This window comes from Hyaena hyaena, unplaced genomic scaffold (assembly GCF_003009895.1).
Source record: "Hyaena hyaena isolate Hyena2069 unplaced genomic scaffold, ASM300989v1 scaffold_914, whole genome shotgun sequence".
NCBI lineage: Eukaryota > Metazoa > Chordata > Mammalia > Carnivora > Hyaenidae > Hyaena > Hyaena hyaena.
In genome coordinates, this window is record NW_024081545.1 from 286,158 (window position 1) to 310,807 (window position 24,650).

The 24,650-nt window shown below is 35.4% G+C and overlaps 1 protein-coding gene and 1 pseudogene across 10 annotated transcripts in view; one reads left to right on the plus strand and one right to left on the minus strand.

Moving 5' to 3' along the window:
* SLC9B1 (solute carrier family 9 member B1) overlaps nt 1-12,828 on the plus strand; it is a 72,232-nt gene extending 59,404 nt beyond the window's left edge. For 9 of the 10 annotated variants that reach the window (XM_039220810.1, XM_039220804.1, XM_039220809.1 and 6 more), the window contains 6 exons: nt 342-529; nt 5,117-5,223; nt 6,075-6,224; nt 10,152-10,260; nt 11,024-11,160; nt 12,598-12,828. In XM_039220810.1, coding sequence (XP_039076741.1) covers nt 342-529; nt 5,117-5,223; nt 6,075-6,224; nt 10,152-10,260; nt 11,024-11,160; nt 12,598-12,810 — 904 coding nt within the window. In that variant the 3' untranslated portion in view covers nt 12,811-12,828. The remainder of the gene's footprint in view (nt 1-341; nt 530-5,116; nt 5,224-6,074; nt 6,225-10,151; nt 10,261-11,023; nt 11,161-12,597) is intronic. The other variant, XM_039220814.1, reaches the window with a different exon arrangement.
* A 3,552-nt stretch (nt 12,829-16,380) lies between these two features.
* LOC120222816 lies at nt 16,381-20,187 on the minus strand (annotated as a pseudogene).
* Between the last annotated feature and the right edge of the window lie 4,463 nt (nt 20,188-24,650).

The following is a 24,650-nucleotide window of genomic DNA, read 5'->3' on the forward strand; positions in this document are numbered from 1 at the left end:
CGACTTCGCCTCAGGTCATGATCTCACAGTTCGTGGGTTCGAACCCCGCATCAGGCTCTGTGCTGACGGTTAGCGCAGATCCTGGAGACTGCTTCAGATTCTGTGTCTCCCTCTGTCTCTGACCCTCCCCTGCTCATGCTGTCTCTCTCTTTCTCAGAAATAAAATAAAACATTAAAATTTTTAAAAAAAATTTTTTTACCACTATTAAATGACATTAACTCAAAGGCAGAGTTTTTACTTTTGAAGTTATTGTAAATTTGTAAAGGCTAATATATTTGTTGTAAAATTTAATATAAAGCACTATTTTGTTAAAATGATGTTTTAAAATTGGTTTTCAAAGTCTTTCTATTAGTTTTGTAGTAGGCGCTGTCTCTCCTGCTGTTGTTGTCCCTTCCATGCTACTTTTGCAAGAAAATGGATATGGTATTAAGAAAGGCATTCCAACCTTACTAATAGCTGCTAGCAGTATGGATGACATCATAGCAATCACTGGATTCAGTACGTGCATGAGCATAGCCTTCTCCTCAGGTAAACAAAATACAACTGCCACATTCTTTCTGGTTCTTTTAAAGAAGATTTATAGCTTTATGTCCTTATTAACATTTACTTATTTATACATGTATCATCTTTTTGTTCTTCATAGAAATCTCATCCTAGAGCAGGAAAGAAACTTCAATGGACTGAGAAATCACTATTTAACACAAATGATTTTGTTTTAATAACCATAGATTTAAATTAATCTGATAATCCATATTATTAACATTTTTCTGTTCATGTTGCTTTGGAATTTTATCAGTTTTCGATAGAAATTTTGAAGCAGCAATATTATGAGTCCTGCTAATGTATTTAATATATATTTCTCAAATATGCCGTTTGGGCCATCGTTATAAATAACCGGTTGCTCTGTTAGTAAGACATCTTAAATATGTAGAGTATGGACAGCTGTGTGGCTTTTTGGTAGTGGTGGGACAAGATCTGCAACAATTCTGAATCCCAAGGTAATATTTGATCTTGAATGTCACTCTGCAGAAATTGTGAAAGTAAATGTTTCCGCATTTAGTAATGCTTTAGTTATTTGTCATGTTTGAAATTCAGTCTTCTGTTTTATTGAAGCACCAAAATATTTTTTAAGTTGAAAAGTAATATATATAGTTTATCTTAAACTCAAGACATAAATAAATAAGAAAGAAAAAAAAGAAAAGATAAAAATAAACTCTGCAACATACCCTCAGGAATAATAACTCTTTTAAAATTAATTTATTTAAATTCAAGTTAGTTAACATACAGTGTAGTATTGGTTTCAGGAGGAGAACCCAGTGATTCATCACTTACATAAAACACCCGGTGCTCTTTCCAACAAGTGCCCTCCTTACTGCCTGTCACCCATTTAGTCCATCCCCCCCCCTTTCCCTCCAACAACCCTGTTTGTTCTCTGTATTTAAGAGTCGCTTATGGTTTGCCCCCCTCTCTGTTTTCCTCTTATTTTTCCTTCCTTTCCCCTTTGTTCATCTGTTGTGTTTCTTAAATTCCACAAAAGAGTGAAATCATATGATATTTGTCTTTCTCTGATTTATAATAACTGACTCTTTTGATATAAATCAACTTTGACTTCTCTTTCTCCCTTTCTCTATCTCTTTCTCTCACTGTCTTCCCTCCCAATATTCTTACAAAATTATGAGAATTGGCCATACTTTCTTGTAACCTGAGTTGTTTTACACTTCACTGTATTTCACTGACATGTTTCTTTTCAATAAATATATTTCCATGACATTTTTAATGGTTGTATAGTTTTCTTTTGGCTGTATCATTCTTATCCTGTTGAAAGTTGAAGTTGACTCCAATATTTACTGTTAAAATAATGCATGGTTGAATGTCCATAGCTAAATAGTTGTACCTAATCTTAATATTTTCATAATCTCAAAAGTGGAATTGTTGACATAAAAGTATATATAGTTATAAACTTTTTGAGATATATTACCACAATGTCATGTCCCCCCAGGGTATAAAACCTTGCCACTTTCTCTTCACTGTTCTTCAAAACTAGGTGTTACTAGTCTTTTATACCTTTGTTAACTTGATAGGTGAAAAACAAGGCTTCCTTAAATGAAGTACTTCGAATACTGGTGATACTTAAATATATTCAACTTTATGGGGTGCCTCAGTGGCTCAGTTGGTTAAGCATCCGACTTTGGCTCAGGTCATGATCTCACGGTTCGTGGGTTCAAGCCCCGCATAGGGCTCTGTGCTGACAGCTCAGAGCCTGGAGCCTGTTTCGGATTCTGTGTCTCCCTCTCTCTGACCCTCCCCTGCTCACTCTCTCTGTCTGTCTGTCTGTCTCTCTCTCTCTCTCTCAGAAATAAATAAAACATTAAAAAAATATTCAACTCTATGGGCCATTGGCATTTTGGAATGTTTTATAAGTTGCTTTTCTTGAAATCCTTTGCTTTCATCTTACAGGTACGTGTATCTTTTGTTCTTTTTGATTTGTCAAGATTCTGCATCAAATTAGGAATGATAACTTTTTGCTTTATATTCTATAGTTATCCACATTTGTAATTTTCCTTTTAACCTTTATCCTTTTTTTCGGCAATTCAGAATTTTAAAATTTTTATTGTCAAATCTGGCAATCTTTTCCTTCATGACTAGTAAATTCAGTAATTCCTTCAAAAACTATTTTTTGTGCTCCTCGTCCATTGTGCCAACAACTGTGTCAAACACTGAGGTTAAACAGTGAACGGCAGTATTAGCTTTTGTTGAGTAATTGCCTGATACTTGCTTCAAGTTCCATAGATATTTTCACTCATTAAATAGTCATAATGGTACTGTGTCATTTTACAGAATGGGAAACCAAGGAACAGAGGTGAAGTAACTTGCTCAAAGTCACAGACCCGAAACTGGGAAACCAAGATGCAACCCCAGACCCACACTTTTAAGTGCTATTCTATACTGTTTGACACAACAGAGAAGCCCACGTGGCTCATGTTCTCAAGGAGTTTGTGTTAAACAAATAATTACAAAATGTGATAAATATACATAGTATGGGGTACTATGCAACATGCTACAGGAGATCACACCTAATCTGAGGAGGACAGAAAAAGTGAAAAACCAAGCAGTTGGAAAATCTTCTTTTGACTCATGACAGTATAAACTATTACTTAAAATGTTAAGGACTGTTAGAGTTTTATTTTTTAACAGATCTTCAATACATTTATATTTTGGAATATGGTAGATATGGAGACCTAATCTTCTTAGGTCTGGGTCAATTGGCCTTTTTATCATTATATAATGTTCTTCTTTATCTCTTGTGACTTATTCGTATTTGACTTAAAAATTCTATTTTTTGTCTGATAGAAATATAACCACCCTGCTGTCTTTTGGTTACAATTTGCATGGAATATCTTTTTCCATCCTTATAGTTATAAAAACACAAAGTGATAATTTCAATCACATATGAAAATTCTAATCCATTACATCTCACCCTCTTCACTTTGTTATCCATGTCACAAATTAAATCTTATGTTGTATATCCATTAACAGTCTTATAGTTATACTTATGTCTTTATCTTAAATTCTATAACAGAACTGAAAGTGATTTATTCACCATCATCACAGTATTACAGGATTCTGAATTCATCTATGGTATTTACCTCTACCAAAGATTTATATTTGTGTGCTTTTGTGTTGATAACATCCTTTTACTTCCACTTGATGGATTCCCTTTAACATTTCTTGTAAGGCAGGTATAGTGGTGATGAACTCCTTCGGCCCTTGTTTACCTAAGTCTTAATTTTTTATTCATTTTGAAAGATAATTTTCTAGAATAATATTCTTGATTGGCATCTTTTTTTTCCTTTCAGCACATTGAATTTATCCTCCCACTTCCTTCTGGTCTCTTTAAGGTTTCTACTCTGAAATCGTCTGATAATCTTCCAGGAGCTTCCTTGTACATAATAAGTCATTTTTCTCTTACTGCATCTTCTTAATTGATTTGTAGAGTTCCATAAGGCTTTTGGACTGTATATTGTTGTTAAGTTGATGCCTCTGTGAGGGATCAAGGTTTTGGGGCTTCCTAATCTACCATCTTGCTGTTGGCACCCTGTATTTCTATTATTTTTAATAAAAAAATATTTCTAAAATATATATACACACATATATGTATATGTATGCATTCTAATAATACATATTTTATTAGAATTTTATCATTAGAATTTATTTATATATTTAAATATATATGCATAAAATCATAATACTTTTTTTACATACCTTATTGAGCTAAGAACACCTAGCATAGCAACTTTTTTTGTGACTCAGATCTTTTTTTAAAACTTATTACTCTAAACTACAGATATGAGTACATAAAATACTTTAGAAACTCAAGTGACTCCTGACTCAAATATTCCTAGGAATGACCCTGTAATAAATCTTTTTTCTTCTGTTGTTATTAAATTTTTCTTTGCATTTTTAAGTCATTTTTTTGTCATAATAGTATATCAGAGAAGGGGCACCTGGGTGGCTCGGTTGGGCGGCTGGCTTTGGCTCAGGACATGATCTTGTTGTTTGTGGGTTCGAGCCCCGTGTAGACATCTGTGCTAACAGCTAACTCAGAGCCTGGAGCCTGTTTCAGATTCTCTGTCTCCCTCTCTCTCTGACCCTCCCCTGCTCAAGCTGTGTGTGTGTCTCTCTCTCAACAAAATAAATAAAACATTAAAAAAATGTTAAATCGTATATCAGAGAAGAAACATTACCAGACATGTGCTAGGTGCCAGAGGTGTTCCTTTGTCCATCTCTGTCCATTCTTCCACTTTACCTGGTCTTTCAGGTTGTATGTATAGGTGAGCCACATTATGGCTTATTACTTCTTTGTTTTCTGGCCTATATTTTCAATGTGCATTACTGAATTGTGCGTATTTATTAAATTATTTTTCGAATACATACTTAATTTATCAAATAGATCATATATTTTCAAGTATGTGAATATTAAAGGTCCATTTTTACATATTTTTCTAGAAAATATGTTCCTTTCTTTATGAAACCACCTATATTTGATCCTCTGGTATGTTAAGTATGTGAAAATATTTCTCTATGAAATGTTTCCTTTATTGTGTGCCCTTACAGGTGGTATACTTAAAACTGTCCTATCCTCTTTCCGGGACATAATTATTGGTGTGCTGGCAGGAGCTATTTTGGGAACTTTTGTTCGATATTTTCCAAGTGAAGATCAGGTAAATAAAAAGTTTATTTTTTTAGAAGTATACTATTAGGCATTTTTAAAAAAACTTAGAACTTTTGGAAGAGCCATAAACTATTAAATTGTAATATTTAATTCTCCTTCCCCCAAAATAGCCTCCAGTGCCTACTCTCCACTTAAAATGGAGCACAGCTGTGATTGGTACAGATCAAGGATCTTGACTACAGTCTCTGCATCCTAATCTGGCAAATAAGAATATCAGAAAAGTGTACTTAACCCAGGGTACCTTTTCCATTCCACCCCACCCCTTTATTAATTGAATTGCCTGTTGACCCTTGACAATTTTCCCTAATCATTTTTCCCTCCAATTTTCCATTGAACATTTTTGGGGAAATAGATTGACATTTATCTCTGCATATTTTATGACTTAAATTTACTCCTACTTCCTTTGGCTAAGGCAACACTATTAACTCAACCCTTTCCTCCCCCAAAGAATATGCCATTACTCTTGTATTTCTGTAACTTTCATCTCAATTTCCCCTTAACAATTGTCTTAGCTAAAGAGATATTTAAAAATATAGAACTACATAAGAGTCTCTTTCCTTTCTTTTTCACTTTCAGCTAAAAGTGTATTATGGCCATTTTACTGACATTAGTGTCAGAGATGCAGCAGAAGATAAAACCTAATAATTACAAATTTTTTCACTTGGTACAAAATCTGCTAAAATATCTGGTGGTGAAGAATATAAAAATTTTAGATATTATTTAATACAACATATAGAGACATGCTATCAAAAGGTCAATAATAAATTATAGAATAGAAGATTTAAATATTGTATTATGTATTAAGTGTAAATTAATTTCTAAATATCTATCTAATTCTAGACAAAACTTACACTGAAGAGAGCATTCTTTCTTTTGAGTATGTGTGTTTCCGCTGTCTTGGGCAGCCATCATATTGGTATACATGCAGCTGGAGGATTATGCACACTAGCGTTGTCTTTTGTTGCAGGGGTAAATTGGTCCACAGAAAAGGTGAATATTTTTAACACATTGTTTAAGATAAATAACTGTATTTTTTTACATCATAATAGACACTTAGAAAATCTCTTTGTTCTAGTTGGAAGATGTTCCAGAAGTTTGTGCCTTTAAGGATGTGTATAAACCAATCAAGGAAATAAAATATTTAGGCAAGGGACCTGGAAATACAGTAAAATGAAACATATGTGAGCTATCACAGTAGGCTGCTTTCTTTTACCCAAGTTTTATGCAATATGATTATATAACTTATATTTTTTTAATTTATTTTATTTAATTAAATTTAAATTATTTAATGTTATTATTCATGTATTTAACTTAATTTTATTATTTACTTTAGTTATACAGTTAATGCATGAAAAATGCTTATAAAAGATTAAAACAATACAGAAGGCCTACATATATAATAAAATATAAGACTTCTCTTCCCCTACTGCTCCCAATATCATACCCCCATCCCAGATTTAATCATTTCCTAATCTGTTCTCTATTTGTAGACATTTAGATCATTTCCATTTTGTTATTATAAACAGTGCTGCCATAAGCAAGCCTGTTCATGTGTCCTTTTGCAAATACTCAAGCACTTCTATAAAAATAGATTCCTAGAAACATAATTGCAGAATTTAGAAATGGAACATTTCTATTTTGATGAGTACTGCCAAATATTCCTTCAAAGAATTTAAACAATATGATGGGTAAGAAATGATACAACATTCTTATTCTTTGTTTATATTTCTGATTAGTAGTTCAGTAAACCTCTCTTTATATATTCTTTTTTAACTACCTATTCATCTTCTTTGTCCATTTTTAATTGATTTTATTTGCCTTTTGTTCCTAACTTAAAGTTTCTTTATATCTTAATGCCTCTAATCCTTTGTTATGTACATACTGCATATAATTTTTGCTTATTTTCAACTTTGTTTATTATGTCTTTTGTATAGTCAGACCTGTCCATTTTTCTTTTTTGTTTTAGATGCTATATCTTGTTTAAGATGTATATTTTCACCCAAGATTATAAGATTGTATACACAATATCTTCATATTATCATCTAATATTTTGTTAGTTTTTGTTTTATTTTTGCATTTCGTTCTTTAATTCATCTGTAATTTATTTTTGTAATGCTGTGAGATAAGGATATATGTGTGTGTTTATAATTATTATACACATACATATACTTATATATCTACATACACATAAATATGCATATAAACTGGGTAGTCATTTTTTGCTAAATTATGTACTGACTGATCCATTAATTGTTCAATGATTTTTAAGTGCCTCTTTCAACGTGAGTTCAACTCTCATACACGCACACACACACACACACACACGGAAGTTCATTTCTGGATTCTATTTAATCCTACCTATCTAGTCCTCTGCCAGTACCACTCTATTTTAAATCACTATAGATTTGGGGCGCCTGGGTGGCTCAGTGGGTTAAGCGTCCGACTTCAGCTCAGGTCATGATCTCAGGGTTCGTGGGTTCGAGCCCCGCATCGGGTTCTGTGCTGACAGCTCAGAGCCTGGAGCCTATTTCAGATTCTGTGTCTCCCTCTCTTGCTACCCTTCCCCAACTCATGCGCTGTCTCTCTGTGTCCCAAAAATAAATAAACTACAAAAAAAAATTAAGTCACTATAGTTTTATGTCTCAAACTCTAATATGGAAGATTCCCTCTCACTATACTTATTTTTTTAAATATTTTTTAAAGTTTATTTGCTTTTGAGAGAGAGACAGAGCACAAGTGGGGGAGGGAAAGACAGAGAGGGAGACACAGAATCGGAAGCAGGCTCCCTGCTCTGAGCTGTCAGTACAGAGCCTGAAGCGGGGCTCTAACCCACTAACAGTGAGATCATGACTTGAGCCAAGATGGATACTTAACCGATTGAGCCACCCAGACGCCCCCTCATTATACTTGTTTTTAAAGTATTTCTTGACTGCTCTTACACAAATTATTTCTTAGATTTTAGAATCAGCTTGAGAAGCTCCTGACCCCAAAATTATATTAGCATTTCATTTAGTATTGCAATAAAATCATAACTGTAAAAGAAATTAAATGGTTAATAATAAGTTACAATTAAATAAATAAAATGAAAACTACTAAAATTATTTTTATATGATAAAAGAAATCAAATCGTTAAGAATATATTTTAAAAATTAAAAGTAATAACTAGTATAATATGCCACTAAGAAGAAAGAGTAATATTGTTTTTTCTTTTTTTCCTTTTTTAAACTTTACTTTTATGTCAGAAAACCCAGTCATAAGGGAAATAGACAGGAACATAGTTTATAACCCACATGAAGGATATGAAAGTTTTATGTGTCTTCTTTAAAAAAAGATAAGCCCAGACTGAAACTAAAATCTCTTCATCCAGACCCCTTTAGAAGAGCCCGGATACTGTTATATCAGTAGGGGACTTTGTTGTAAACATATAACTGGAGAAGTAGCCCTGGGAAGGGTTCATTCTCAGAAAGGAAAGCCAGGCAGGCAACCAAATAGGAGTCTATATTACATGGTTTTGGTTTGGTTTTCAGGAAAAAATAACTTTGAAGTTTTCAACATGTGTCCTTTGGAAGCAGGCCTGACAGATTATTGACATTCTTTGCCTAGTAGCTTAGGACATATCATGATTCATTTTCATGGGCTTGGGTCCCAAGATAATTGTTACTGGAGGACTTCTAAACTCCCTTTTGAGAGCTGAAATGTTTGCATAATCTTGAGTATGTTCTTGTCATGCATGAGGTAGTGCTAATTCTGTCTTCGTTCAGTTACCTTACAAACAAAAGCTAGGGTTCTTACTGAACCATCAGAACATGTCTGGAACTCCAAAAACCTTATTTGTTTCATGACGAAATTACCAAATACTTTTATTGAGTGGCTTTGTAGATATTTTTTTCTGGCTTCAAGGAGCATTTATTTCTATTTCAATTCTTTTTTTTTTTTAGTTTTCATTTTAATTCCAGTTAGTTAACATACAATTGTTATATTAGTTTCAGGTGTACAATATATTGTTTCAACAACTCCATATATCTCTCATTGCTCATCGCCAGTATACTCCTCAATCCCCATCACCTATTTCACCCATCCCCCACCCCCCTTCCCTCTGATAACCATCAGTTTGTTCTCTATAATTCAGAGTCTGTTTCTTGGGGTTTCTCTCTTTCTCTCTCTTTTTTTCCCTTTGCTCATTTGTTTTGTTTCTTAAATTCCACACATGAGTGGAATCATATGGTATTTATCTTTCTCTGACTGACTTATTTCACTTATCATCATACTCTAGCCTCATCCATGTCATGGCAAATGGCAAGATTTCATTCTTTTTTATGGCTGAATACTATTCCTGTGTGTGTGTGTGTGTGTGTGTGTGTGCGTGTACATATCGCATCTTCTCTTTTTTTTGTCAGTATTTTTTACAGTTTATTGTCAAGTTGGTTTCCATATAAGACCCAGTGCTCATCCCAACAAGTGCCCTCCCCCATGCCCATCACCCCCTTCCCCTCTCCATCAGCCCTCAGTTTGTTCTCAGTATTCAAGAGTCTCATGGTTTGCCTCCCTCCTCTCCCCAACTATTTTTTCCCCTTCCCCTCCCCCATGGTCCTCTGTTAAGTATCTCCTGTTCCACTTATGAGTGAAAACATACATACCACATCTTCTATCTATATCCATTCATCAATCAATGGTACACTTGGTCTGCTTCCATGCCTTGGCTATTGTAAATAATATTGCTATCAGCTTTGCAGATTTTTTAACCAAATTCTACCTAAGTGTTTGAGTAAAAGAATTCAATTACTCAATTTTCCTTAAACTTTAACATTTCTTCTACAAATAAAATATCTTAAGTTCATTAAATATTAAGACTTTAATTTCTAAAATACAATCATTTTCATGTTATAATAACTAAAAATATATTATTCTTTTCTACAGATTAGAGTCCAAAGAGTTATTAAAACTGCATGGTATATTTTTCAACCCCTTCTTTTTGGTTTGGTTGGATCAGAGGTATCTGTTGCATCTCTTAAATCAAATGCTATTGGTAAGAATAATTAGAGGCACAAAAAATATAAGATTTGAAAATATTTAAGAAAATTATTAATGATTTTTATTTTTGTTTATGATATGTCTTTGAATACTATAAGAACATTCTTTAGAAATTCATGTTGACACAGATAATAACATACACTTGCTCTTATGTTACCCTGTGTGCTCTTTGCTACCAGAGACAGCCCTGAATATCTTCCCTGAGTGATCTGAGGAAATGCAGATTGGAATTCTTTTCAGACAAAAAACTATTACATATCATCAGCACCTTTTGAATACTTTCTTTTATAGTGAAAGCTCTAAGTCTATTAACTCAAATAAATGTAGTCTATCTTATTTTTCCTGGTACGTCTACAACCAGATAATCTCTTGCACTTTACATGGAAGCTTCAATCATATTTGTATTTTTTATGATTATTACTATTTTAGGGGGCACCTGGGTGGCTCAGTCGGTTAAGTGGCCGACTTCTGCTCAGGTAATGATCTCAGAGTTCGTGGGTTCAAGCCCCGCGTCAGGCTCTGTGCTGACAGGCAGAGCCTGGAGCCTGTTTCTGATTCTGTGTGTGTCTCTCTCTGCACCTCCCTTGCTCACGCTCTGTCTGTCTCTCAAAAATAAAAAAATGTTTTAAAAAAATGAAGACATAAAGAGGCAGTAGTCTTAAAATTCTTTCAGCACTTTTAAAAATCATATTTCTAGGTATAAGGAACTACTTCTTCCCAAATATTTTGTTGTTTATGTTTGTTTTTATTTGTTGTAGGCATTTGTGTTGTTACCATGAGTTTGGCATTATTGATTCGAATTTTTTGTACTTTTTTATTGATGTGTTTTGCTGGTTTTAGTTTTAAGGAGAAAATATTTATTGCTTTATCGTGGATGCCCAAAGCTACAGTCCAGGTAAGAACATATTAAGTCATTTTAATAATTTTTAATGTTGATGATTTATAAATCCCAAGTAAATAACATTACTTTAATAATAAAATGTGGGCTCTTAGCCTTACTTTTAAAATGCTTGATTGATCATAACTACTTGTTGAAAATAATGTAACCTTTTAAAATATGTTTTAAAAGCAATTCTTCTGACGTTAAAAAGTGTACTTTTAATAACAAATACTTCCTAAACTTCTGAAACATTGTCTTTCTATAATATAAACTAAGAATATATCTAAAAACTGGAATGTTTACATTTTGCTGAATATTATAGAGCTAAATGTTACAATTTTAAAGTAGAAACACATTAATTCTTTTAAAAATATATATATCTTTCCTATCCCTGCCACCCACTCCACCATACATGAATGCACATATATTATTTTTAATTATGCATTTAATTTGTATGATTTTAATTAATGACTAAACCTCCCCACCAGACTATCTGGGAAAGACAAGGAACAGTGTCTGGTTTCTTTCATTATTTTTTCCCTAGCACTTAACACAGTGCTTGACATGCAGGAGGTATACAGTAAGTAAGCATTGCTTACCTACAAAAATGAATGATGAGTGAATGAATGAAGAGGTGAATGAATGAGTGAATTAAAAGGAAAACCTTGTAGTTTTGCCCCCTGATTCAATGATATTCTGTTCCTATGAAAAGGTATTGCTACTTATGGTTAGATTTTTTTAACCTGACAGCATAATGTCTGGATTACCAGAGATTCTTTTTTCCATTGTTACTCCACCACAGAAGGTTGTGAGTTTTCATACAACAAAATTCTGTTTGTCATGATTAGAAGAGCAGGTCCATGGGGACAGACCGGCTCTTTTGAATACCATGTTATTTGCTTATAAGATTAGGCAACTTACTTCGTAGTCTCCTAGTACCCACTTTGTAGATTCCATACTTCTTGTCAGTCTTACTATACACACTGCCTCCCAAGCAGGAAGAACAAGAAGATAAGCAACAAAATCCTAGAAAACCATAAGAAACTTTAGTATTCTCTGCTGCCTTGTTACAGCCAAGAACCTAATTGTCCATGATAAAGGCAAATAAGTAAAACCCTGCTTCATTTAAAACTACTGAGGTTCTGAGAGTAATGTGAGCACTCAAAAAAGACACTTAAACAGGGGAAAGTATTTTGATAAGAATACAAAACCAGCCCCCAAATGTCTGCATGCTGACTTGTCACTATTTCACTTTTCATCCAGATATATTTACTAGGGAGAATATAGAACTGATGAGTAATTCATGAAAATTCCTCAGCACTTTAAGGCTTGTCTCTTTTCTGATAGCCTACTACTAGGTTTTGTTTGTTTTAACAGAGCCATTAACTTTTATCATATATTACTAATTTAACATTTTTCTTTATGCCTCATCTTTTTACCCTCTAAATGCAGGCTGTATTAGGTCCCTTGGCTCTAGAAACAGCAAGAGTCAGCGCACCCCACTTGGAACCATATTCGAGGGACGTGATGACAATAGCATTTTTAGCCATCTTGATCACAGCTCCAAATGGAGCTCTAATTATTGGCTTCCTGGGTCCCAAAGTACTTGCACGCCATGATCCAAGCAAAATCAATGTGAAATTGACAACATTAGAACTTCATTAAAAAGTTTATTTGCCATCACCTGCCTGCTTCTTTTAATAAATTATCTTATGTGACAGAAAAATTAAAACATACAAATATGTGGAGATTGTACACAGAACCAAGAATTTAATAAATATGTAATTTCATTACAGAACTTTCCTATGAGTGTTTATTCCAAGGTTAATTTAATAAAAACAATATAAATAGAATGCCCTCTTAGTATTTATATATTTCAAGAACAAAGTAAATCTATAAGTACACTAAGAAAGTTTAAAGTAATCCATCAGGCTAAATCTACTGTCATATTGCAAACTAGAAGCAATAAAAATTTAAATGAACTTAATGACAGAAAAGTAAGATAATCTAAGCCTCCAAACAGAAGAAGTAGAACTTATCATCAGCTTAGTAATCCATTTAAAACAATCATCAGCAAAAGGAAAAAATGCCAAGAATAAATCTACCAACTTTAAGTGGGTCAACAAAATGTATTTTATATTCTGTTTTTAATGACTATCTGGATAAATTTGTTAAGTTAAAAAGGCAAAATGAGATTTATATTACTTCTGCAGTATCCCTAAAATGACAAGTTTAATGGGTTTTTTAAACCTTCTTTTTTTTTTTTTTTTTTTTTTTTTACATTTTTTTTTTTTTTTAGAGGAAGTGGAGAGAGAGGAGAGAGAGAATCCCAAGCAGGCTCCTCACTGTCAGCCCAGAGCCTGAATGCAGGGCTCCAACTCGCAAACTGTGAGATCATAACNTAAATTTGTTAAGTTAAAAAGGCAAAATGAGATTTATATTAAAACTAAATTATCCCTAAAAAGACATGTATCCTGGATTATTTAAACCTTTTTTTTTTTTTTTTTTTTTTTTTTTTACATTTATCTATTTTGAGAGAGGAAGTGGAGAGAGAGGAGAGAGAGAATCCCAAGCAGGCTCCTCACTGTCAGCCCAGAGCCTGAATGCAGGGCTCCAACTCGCAAACTGTGAGATCATAACCTGAGTGGAAATCAAGAGTTGAGTGCTTAACCAACTGAGCCACTCAGGTGCCCTGCAAATTTAATAGTTTTTAAATGAAACATTGTATTTATTTACAGATATAAAATTAAATCACAAATGGAGATAAACCATGATTTTTCAATTAGTATAAAATAATGTAAGGATTAAAGGCAGTGTGCAGAAATGAAAGATTAATAGACTTGTCCATGTGAAATTTTCTTTAACTTAGTAATACAGAATCACCTTTCAATTCTGGCTGATATAGACTGCTATGCTTATATAGAACCCATCACAAGCAAAATGCAATTTCAGTTTCAAGATTCTTTATTTGATTTTATTTTAAGTTTTTAAAAAATTTTTTTTATAGTTTACTTATTTTTGAGTCAGAGAAGAGCATGAATAGGGGAAGGGCAGAGAGAGAGGAATACACAGAATCTGAAACTGGCTCCAGGCTCTGAGCTACCAGCACAGAACCCGATGCAGGGCTCGAACCGAGAAACCGTGAGATCATGACCTGAGCTGAAGTCGGGTTCTTAACCAACTGAACCACCCAGGAGCCCCAAGATTCTTTATTTTAAAGTTGGAAGTGTCATGTAAAATCTTCTCAAATAGCCTTCATGGATGGATTCTTAGAAGTCATTCAGACTTCTTTGGCAAAAACCAAATGCAGGAACTAGACCTTACTTGGTTTCTCTCTTCTCTCTTCTATATAATAAGTAAGGTACTAAAATAATACAGAATGTGAAATTTACACTTAAATTTGCAAAGTGAAGCAACTATAATTTAAAGCAATCAAAACTATGCATCTATTCCTATTAAGACTGGGACTTTGGGGCGCCAAAAGTAAGAGGAACATGCAACTCTTGATCTCAGGGACATGAGTTACAGCCCCACATGGAGTGTGGATTACTTAAAAAAAAAAAAAAGACTGGGTCCCTCCACAAAATAGAACACTAAAACCATCAAAAGTTCAAACATACCGGGATAACTCTGGGAGGAAATAAAATAGCTACTGCTCTAATACCATTTTCTTGTACATTTTTACAACTCAGCATAGACTTCGTGCCTCATTTTCAACTAAATTCCAATACTAAAATTCTAAAAATTTAAAATCCTAAACTTCTACAATGTTTGACTAATGTTTAAATCATGAGGACATATCATTTTAACAGTAAGTAAATGAAAATATATTTACATTCACAAGATAGTATTTTATATTTATAAGATAATTAGATTGTAAAATAGAAAGTTGATCTTACTAAAAGATAAAGGTACAATAAATCATTTTCAGAATGAGGAACTATGTTTCTTTTAATTAAGGGCAAAGCAGTTATTTCTTTGTGATTTATAGATTTTTTCTTAAGTATTAATATTTATATGTTGATTAGACCAAAACATTCTACATTTGAAGGTAGCATTGCAGGCATTCAAACTTAATTTGAATTTAAAATTTTCTATTTATAAAAACTACTTCATTGATATCATTTTAAAATCACAACTAAGGGCCGCCTGGGTGGCTCAGTCGGTTGAGCATCTGACTTGGGTTCAGGTCATGATCTCGCGTTTCGTGGGTTCAAGCCCCGCATTGGGCTCTGACAGCTAGCTCAGAGCCTGGAGACTGCTTCACATTCTGTGTCTCCCTCTCTCTCTGCCCCTCCCCTGCTCACGCTCGTGCTCTCGCTCTCTCTCTCTCTCAGAAATAAATATAACATTAAAAAAATAAAATAAAATAAAATCACACCTAGGAGCACCTGGGTGGCTCAGCTGGTTGAGCAACTGACTCTTGACCTCAGCTCAGGTCATGATCCCAGGGTCAAGGGGATGAAGTCCTGCATTGGGCTGAGCACTGAGCATGGGGCTGCTTAAGATTCTCTCTTCCTCTCTCATTGCCCGCACACGCGGTTTCTTTCTAAGATAAAAAAAAAAAAATAATAATATAATAATATAATAAAATTACAACCATTTAACCATGTGTACAATATTCAAGTGTTTATAGTGTTTAAATAAGTAAATACAAGAATATTGTTCCTTATAAATTTATCAAGTATGTCTTTGTTTACTTACTTTTTACTGTTTAAGGGATTTTTATTAAAGCAAGAATTTTATAATCCAAAGTACGTTTCCTTGCTCAGATACTAATTCTGTTATTTAAAACAGAAATGACATTCTGAGCTATTCCAAAGTAAAGAACTATAAAATTAAAGAAATGCTTTACATTTTTGTACTTTGCTAAAAACCGTTTTCCCCAAGATCTATAACACATTAGCTTTTATATTGCTAGTGTGTACCTGTGTGGATGTGTGTTTCAATCAGAAAGTAATCTAGAACTAGCATTATGTTTGCTACACCTGGCATTTGATCAGTACATAAGGTTCACAGTTTCTTTTCCTCTTTTGCACTTTTTATATTTAGCAGTTTTTTCCCCTATTAAGTTAAGCTTTTTGGTACTTAGGTAATTTTCATCAGTGAAACACGTCTCTATTCATTTTTAATGAATGAATTTTAAAGAGTTGGAACTCCAATAACATTGTTAATTGCTTCCTGGGCAGCCTTTTTAGCATAGTAAACTAATCGTACACCAACACTTCACCAACCTTAAAACAGAGAGACTGGAGATCCAAGGCTATGAAGAGGTTCTGAATTATCAGTCTCCAACACATCAGTGATTTTTATCGGCAATAAAGGAAGCAACCATTCATCCAAATGTGCTTTTGCACTCGAGGTGGGGCAGATGCCAACATGGAAGTAGTCAAAGGCTTCTGACCTTGTACATTAACAGCAGGTTGCTGCCTGAGAACTTGTGGCTTTACATTAAGATGTGGGGGATGGCAAACTCCCACAGCATAGTAATACTGTGGAAGAGTACTGACAGCAAGAATAGCTATAGCAGCAGCTGCTGAGGTCGTGGGCATACTGTCTGTGTTGTTAGCAACACACTGTTGACATGACCTATAAAGGAGCTAGACTCAATATTAAATGATAGTCTAGGAACAGCTGGGAGATAGCACCAGGCATATTTTGGAATGGATGAGGTCTGGGACCCTGAGCAGTCCAGGGAGGACTTGGTCTTAGTTGAGCAACTTGGTGAGGAGGCTGGCATGCAGCACGGTTCTGAGTCTACGGGTAGCTGCCATGAAGTAACCCGAAGGAGGTGTATCAAGGTATTGCAGTTGTTTGCAGCTGGTGATGAAGTACAATACTCGCTGTTGTATTGTCACCAGAGTCAGAGCCTCCTGTGTTCCTTTTATGTCAACTTAGGATTTTTTAAATTTGTTTTTCGATTCTCAAGTTGTCCCAAATAGGGCCCTTGGGTACCCTTTACGATGGTTTCTGTACTCTTTGAACATGATGCCATAGTGTTTGAATGCTTTCTTCCTTGCAGGCTTAACAAGCTGTCCCAGATTCATATGCATTTTTCCTACTCCAGACCTAGAAGCAGCTATTCTCCAAATGACACTGGTATCTTTCCATGAAAATGGGTATGTTAAAACCAAAATCTGAAGGTTAGGAATGCTCACTGTAACTGGAGTATCACTGCAGCTAGAACTTCTCAGTAAACATTGCTAAAAATATACAAGTTTTAGAAACCATGAAGTACATGTTTTAAGGTAAAAAACAGTGCTGTTTTTACTATTATTGGTGATTTTAGAATATAATTCATAGCACAAATTATATTTAGTCAAAATCCCTTCAGTGCTGATTAATGAGGAGACAAAGTAAATGTTATATAAAACACTGTAATTGTAGGACATAAGGTCTATAAGATAACCAAATATTTGAAATAAAATTTCCTAAGTTATCACAGTTTTTGAGCCATTTAAAAAATAAAACTATAAAAAACAGGAGATCAAGTTGCTATTTCTTTTTTTTTTTTTTAATGTTTTGTTTATTTCTGAGAGAGAGAAAGAGAGAGACAGAGAAACAACGTGAGCAGGGGAGGGTCAGAGAGAGAGGGAGTACAGAATCCGAAACAGACTCCAGGCTCTGAGCTGGCTGTCAGCACAGAGCCCAACACAGGGCCCGAACCCACAAACCGTGAGATCATGACCTGAGCCGAAGTTGGACACTCAACCAACTGAGCCACCCAGGCACCCTTCAAATTGCTATTTCTAAATCAAATAGAACTATTACAGGGTTTTTACCTAACTTCTGTCTTCTTTCTCTTACATTGAATATCTTGGTTCCTATTATTATTAACATATTATTTATTTTTAGTATTTAACAATATTTATTAGCTTTATTTTCTAATATTCAAAAATTTCAGAAGAGCAATACCACTGTCATTACTTACAAGAAGCTACTGAATTAAGTTTAAGACTTTGTTAATGTTTATTTATTTTTGGGAGAGAGAAAGAGAATCCCAAGCAAACTTGTGCTCAGTGCAGAGCCTGATGTGGGGCTCTAACTCATGAACTGTGAGGTCATGACCTGAGCCAAAATCAAGAGTCGAAGGCTTAACTGACGGAGTCACCCAGATACCCCTCAGATTTTTTTTTAATATCTAAGTATATATTTTGAGAGAGAGAATGCAAGAGGGTCAAGGGCAGAGAGAGGGAGAGGGAGAATCCCAAGCAGTCTCCACACTTCCATCATGAACCATGAGATCATGACCTGAGCCCAAATCCAGAGCCAGTCGTCCAACTGACTGAGCTATACCAGAGCCCCTAAGTTTACGATTTATGCAGATCTTTTGTCCTTAGACTATGTCTCACCAAAGATGCCTACCAAAAGTACTAAATTCTAAATCCTCTTGAAATAATTCTTGAATTATTATATATACAGTTATATAATATATATACTATGATGTACAGATTTATTTACTTCTATTTGTTTTCAGTTCCAAGATATGCCTTTAAACAAGATTCACATATAATTTGGGAACATGTAAAACATTTATATAGTTTAAAAGTCAAGACTAGGGGCGCCTGGGTGGCTCAGTCGGTTAAGCATCCGACTTCGGGTCAGGTCATGATCTCATGGTTCATGGGTTCGAGCCCCGCGTCGGGCTCTGTGCTGACAGCTCAGAGCCTGGAGCCAGTTTCAGATTCTGTGGCTCCTTCTCTCTCTGACCCTCCCCTGCTTGTGCTGTCTCTCTCTCTCTCAGAAATAAATAAAAACATTAAAAGAAAATTTAAAAGTCAAGACTATATGAAAAGGTATTTTTGGAAACTCTTGCTTCTTTCCCTGTCCCTTAACAATTCTAGCCCACTTTGTTTTTCTTTTATTTAATTTCTGGCTTCTCCTTCTTTAAAAACTATTTTAGTAAATATAAAGCAAATGGATCTTTATTGTTGAAAATTATTCCCCTCTAATTACACAAATGGAGCATACTTTGTACACTTTTCTGTCCGGTGTCAGTGCATAAAAATTGTCCTTGTTCCTGTTTCCAACTGAATAGTACCACACTGTGGCCATGTCCCATTAGTTTGAGAATTCCTCTACTGAGGAAAGTTCTTTCCAATCTTTTGATGTTATAAATAATCTCACAATGAATGAACACATGTGTCTGTATTTTGTGTGTGATTATGTGTGTGCACGCACATGTGTGTGCTTGGGCAGAGTCTTTTCTAGGGTCACACAAAAGAGCATATATTTTCAAACTTCAGGTTTTTTCCAATCTGATAAATGAGAGATAGTATTTCAGTGTAATTTTGTTTCTTTGATAATCAGTGAGTGAGCATCTTTTTCATTGATTTAAAAAGGCCATTTGCCGTTCTTTTTCTGTAAACCATCTGTTCGTGTCCTTTGTCTATCAGATTTTTGGTATTTCTCTTTTCTATTTTAAAAAGTTCTTTACCTAGGAGAGACTAGTCAATCGTCTGTCTTTTCTCCAGTTTTTCTTTTGATTTTGCTAGTGGTACTTCTTTCCTTAAGCAAAAGTTTTCTGTTCATATAGTTGAATATATGAATCTTTCCCTTTATGCTATTAGATACATAGTTAGAAAGGAATTCACTCACTTTTCCCTTAGCACTTGTATAGTTTCATTTTTCACTGTTACTTCTCTGATGCATTTAGAATTTATTCTGTAAAACAGTGTGTGTATGGATTCAATGTTATCTTTTGCCAAGTGGTTTTCCAGTTATCTGATCCTGGATTAGTTTGTTTGAGCTGCCAAAACAAATCACCACAAACTGAGTAGTTTAAAACAACAGGAACTTATTTTCTCACAGTTCTGAAGACTAGAAGTCCAAAATGAAGGTGTCAGCAGAGCCATGCTCCCTCCAAAGCCTCCCAAGGAGGATTTTTCTTTGCCTCTTCCAGCTGGTGGTAGTTCCAGGCATTCCTTGGCTTGTAAATGCATCCCTCCAGTCTCTTACTCTGTCTTTATATGGCGTTTTCCCGATGTATCTCTGCATCATCCTCCATTTGTGCATGTCTGTTTCTGTGGCCAAATTTCCCATTTTTAGGGTATCAGTTATTTTGGATTAGGGGCTCAGCCTGCTCTAGTATGACCTCACCTTACCTAACTACATCTGCAGTGACTCTATTTCCAAATAATTTTGAGTACTAAATATTAAGACTTCAACATACCTTCTGGGGGAACACAATCTGTAATAAGTACCATTTGTTAAAATAACTATCGTTTTTCTTCTGTGATTCAAGATGTCTTTATTATTTATTAAATATCCATATTTATTTGAGTCTATTTCTGCAGTTTTATTCTATTCCACTGATTTATCAATTCACCTTCTAATACCAGAATATTTAATTTTAGGAGCTTTATATTATGTTTTAATATCTGGTAGAGCTAGCTACTCTTAATGCTCCTTTTCAAGGACTTTCCTTGCTTTTTTATTTTCCTTATGAATTTTAAGATGAACTATTTAATTGTGGGGATGAGCACTGTGTGTTATATGGAAACCAACTTGACAATAAATTATTTAAAAGAAAGATGAACTATTTAAATACAGAACATAAGTCTTGCATATTACTCTGCCTGCATCTTCAGAACAGTATAGCAATATGTGGTAAGGTTTTCAATCCAACATTCACAGTGCAAGGAGAGACATAGAAGGGGGAAGTGGATCAGGGAACATAAATGCTTTTCATGAAAGAATTGAACAGACTGTGTTTAAGTGGCTTTCATTTGTTTAAGGAAAGGAATGACTGCTGTATTTAATACCCTTGATACTACATTAATTTATATTGTACCTTATACTCCCTTGGTGAAAGTACTCTTAATGCTATATTATTTTTTAATAAAAACAATATTTTTGTTGTGCTTGTTAGGAGTTATTGTCCATTGGAATGTACACATAAGAATTACTTCATGGTGTAGGAATCTCTAGGTTTTCGATAACCATTTGTATCACTGTATTAAAGCATATCTTCTATTAGTAAGCTCATTATGGGTTTAAAATATTGTCCCCCAGTGCTGTTTGTTTGGATGCTGGGGAGAGGAGTTTAGAATTACTGCTAATTCTAATACAGAAGCAGGAAGACACTTGGTGATCATTTAATCTAACCTCCCTCATCTTCTATTTAAAAAAATTTTTGAGAGAGAGAGCAAGCAAGGGAGGGGCAGAGAGAGAGAGCCCAGAGCCTGATGCGGGGCTTGAACTCATGAACTGTGAGATCATGCCCTGAGCCGAAGTCGGAAGCTTAGCCAACTGAACCACCCAGGTGCCCCACCTTCCTCATCTTCTAGATGAGAAAACTGAACCCCATATATATTATTACTGCCCAGTGTCCCAATATGGGCCTCAGATCCACCTCTCTCCATTGCTTTCTGCTCAACTAACCCTCTGAACATCAGTGGCTCACACTGGCTACATCATCATTATTTCCTCTGCTTTTACCAACAGTCTTCCAATAGTTTCACTCTATATCATCTCAAGTTTTCTTTTTTCTTTCATTAATAACATATTATGTAAAATTTTGCTGGCAATAATTACAATGATTCCAATGAAGTAATGAAGCAGTCTTTGGATGTGTACTGTCCCCCCCCCCCCCCCGCCCCCGGGAGGTACTGTAATTGGGCTACATAGTTCCTTTTTGTTGTTGTTGTTAATGTTTATTTTTGAGAGAGAGAAAGAGAGAAGGACACTGCAGGTGAGAGGCAGAGAGAGAGGGAAACAGAGGATCCAAATCAGGCTCTACACTGACAGCAGTGAGCCCCACGTGGGCTCAAACCCATGAGATCAAAAGCAGAGGCAAAGTCAGACACTTAACCAACTGAGCCACGAGGCATCTTGCTATATAGTTCCTTTCATCTGAGGGCAATTCTCTCTCCCTCTCCCTTTTATTTTAATGTTTGTTTATTTCTGAAAAAGAGAGAGAGAGAGAGAGCACAAGTGAAGAAGGGACAGGGAGAGAGAGGGAGACACAGAATCTGAAGCAGGCTCCAGGCTCTCAGCTGTCAGCATAGAGCCCAACACAGGGCTCAATCTCACAAACTGTGAGATCGTGACCTGAGCAGAATTCGAACACTTAACCAACTGAGCCACCCAGGCACCCTTATCCAAGGGCAATTCTTAAGGAGGGTCTTGGTTATGATCCCTCAACAGACAACACAGGGAGGGGAATGAGTGCCTCAGTCCTGAAAGAGGGATATTGGCTACACATCACCACCCCTTCTGCCATTTGGATCTTTGGATCTATTGCTTAATATAATTTCACTCCATCTAGGAAAAAGCTCCTCCAGGATTCTGGTTGTTTCTTTTCTTAGGGAAATTTATGAAAATAACATTAGTGGAATGAACTATAGGCCCTTACCTCTCTGCAGCTGGTCTTGCACCCTCAACTAATCATCTCCCTCATCTACTATCTGCACACTATCTGTTCTACATTTCTCTCACCCTCAGCTAGTTAGTACCTGTACTGGTCTCTGTCATTTACCTGGCGGGTGACCCATATCATCATCCCTGAGGTGCCTGAGCCCAGGTCATTATTCATTCTCTATTGAACACAGAATGCCACTCAGCTGTGGTACTACACTTATCTACTTAAACTGAGCCATCAAAATTGAATAAGAGATTATCATACATCTCCCAGTGGATCACTTAGAATGTGCCAACCACATTCCTCTCTCCTTCCATTGTGTAACAGCAGTGAGAGATTAGAAGCAAAAATTTCCCAAAGAGGTCAGTCACTATGAATGATGGTAAATGTGCCACTCTTTATTCCACCCTTGATCCTCTGTCTGCTGGAGACATGGGACCATGCAGCGGTCATTGATCTAGAGTGTATGCTGGTGCCCCATCCTTGCAGCTTCAAAAGGCTTCTAATGCTTTTTCTATCATTCTCATCAGTTTGGCAGGTTCTGGTTGTTGTGATTTTATGATTTTTGATGGGATCACTGATTCACACTGTCATGTGTCCACTGCTGCAGTTACTGTGCTATAAAGTATATTCTTTGGTCCAATGCAATGATGATCAGGATTCCTTGTTGGTTATCAAATATTCTGTTTAGCCCTTGGATAGTGGCACTGGTTGAGGTCATCTGAGCAGAAAGGACAGACTGATACTCAGAATAAACCTCAGTTCCAATCAAGATTAATTGTTCTCTTCCTTAAATGGGAGGGATTCAGTGTATTCATCTTGCCATTATGTACCTACATGGTCTTCTTGAAGGATGGTGCCATATTGAGGTCTCATTCCTGTTCTCTGTTCCCAGGAAATTGGACATTCAGCAGCGGCAGTAAGGAACTTCTACTGTTTGGGCCTCTTTTATAGCTGCCACTACATTTAGGCACCAATTGTGACAGAACTTAGGTGGCCAATGGAAGAGGCTGCTGACATCAATTGGCTGAATCATTTTGTCACTTTGGTTGTTGGTAGATACTCTCTGTAAGAGTTAACTGTGATACGGAGATCTTCATATCTTGTGTCTATTCCCATAGGTTCATCCATATGCCTCTTTCTCAGATTTCTTTGTCTTCAAACTTCCACGATTTCTCCTTCAACCCCTGACCTACCAACCAAGGCATTTGACCATGAATCTGAATACATTTTTATCTTGGGCCACCTCTCTATACAAGTAAAATGAATGACAAGGTCCACACTCCAGAGTTCTGACTACTGGGAGGATTTTACCTTTTTGTTATCTTTCTGGAGCTGAAGTAGGCAGTCATACAATTTCGGCTTGCATACACACCTTGAGCTGAACTTCCAATAAACCAAATTTAACCTTTTTCCTCCCTAAGCAACATGGGAATACCCACACAACCAGAGTTGCAAGCTAAAGGAGAGAAACTAATGGAACAGTTTTTGATGATGTGGGAACCTGGACTTCCTGCCCATACTGTTTATTGGTGACCTGTCATGCTTCATGCCTGATCCTTGATGTGCTACTTCCATCTTGTGATGGGCTACTGTTGGACCAAGGTGCCCTTATGACTCGGTAGGTCTAACAAAACTCAGCTCCCAGTGGGAAGTTCTAGTCACATGGTAACTCAATACCCATTGCCAGGTGAACCCAGTGTTACTAAGGTGTATAATTATGCTATACAATATGATATATAATTATCAGCAGACAGCCTGGCCTTGCTAGAGAACCCCATAGGACTATGTTTCCTCTTCTTGTGGTTTGCCATACGCTCCACATGGGGTCTTTCCCACTGCATATATCTTTTTTCTCTCTATTGGTTTGTTCTATATAGTGTTGAGATACATTAAAATATTAACCATCACTATTATTATACAGAATTTAAACTTAATTCTATAATAAAATATGGTTAACACTGGGTTGCCAACAGCCCATTTTCTTCATTTTTAATTTTCTTTCTCATTAAAGTAATATTGCTGTGACACAGGTGCTTCCTACCCATATTGATCACCAATATGGTCTTATCTTGCAAACATAACACATATATAATTAAATAGTTGGTAAACACATACAGCCTGAGCACAAAAAAGGCATACC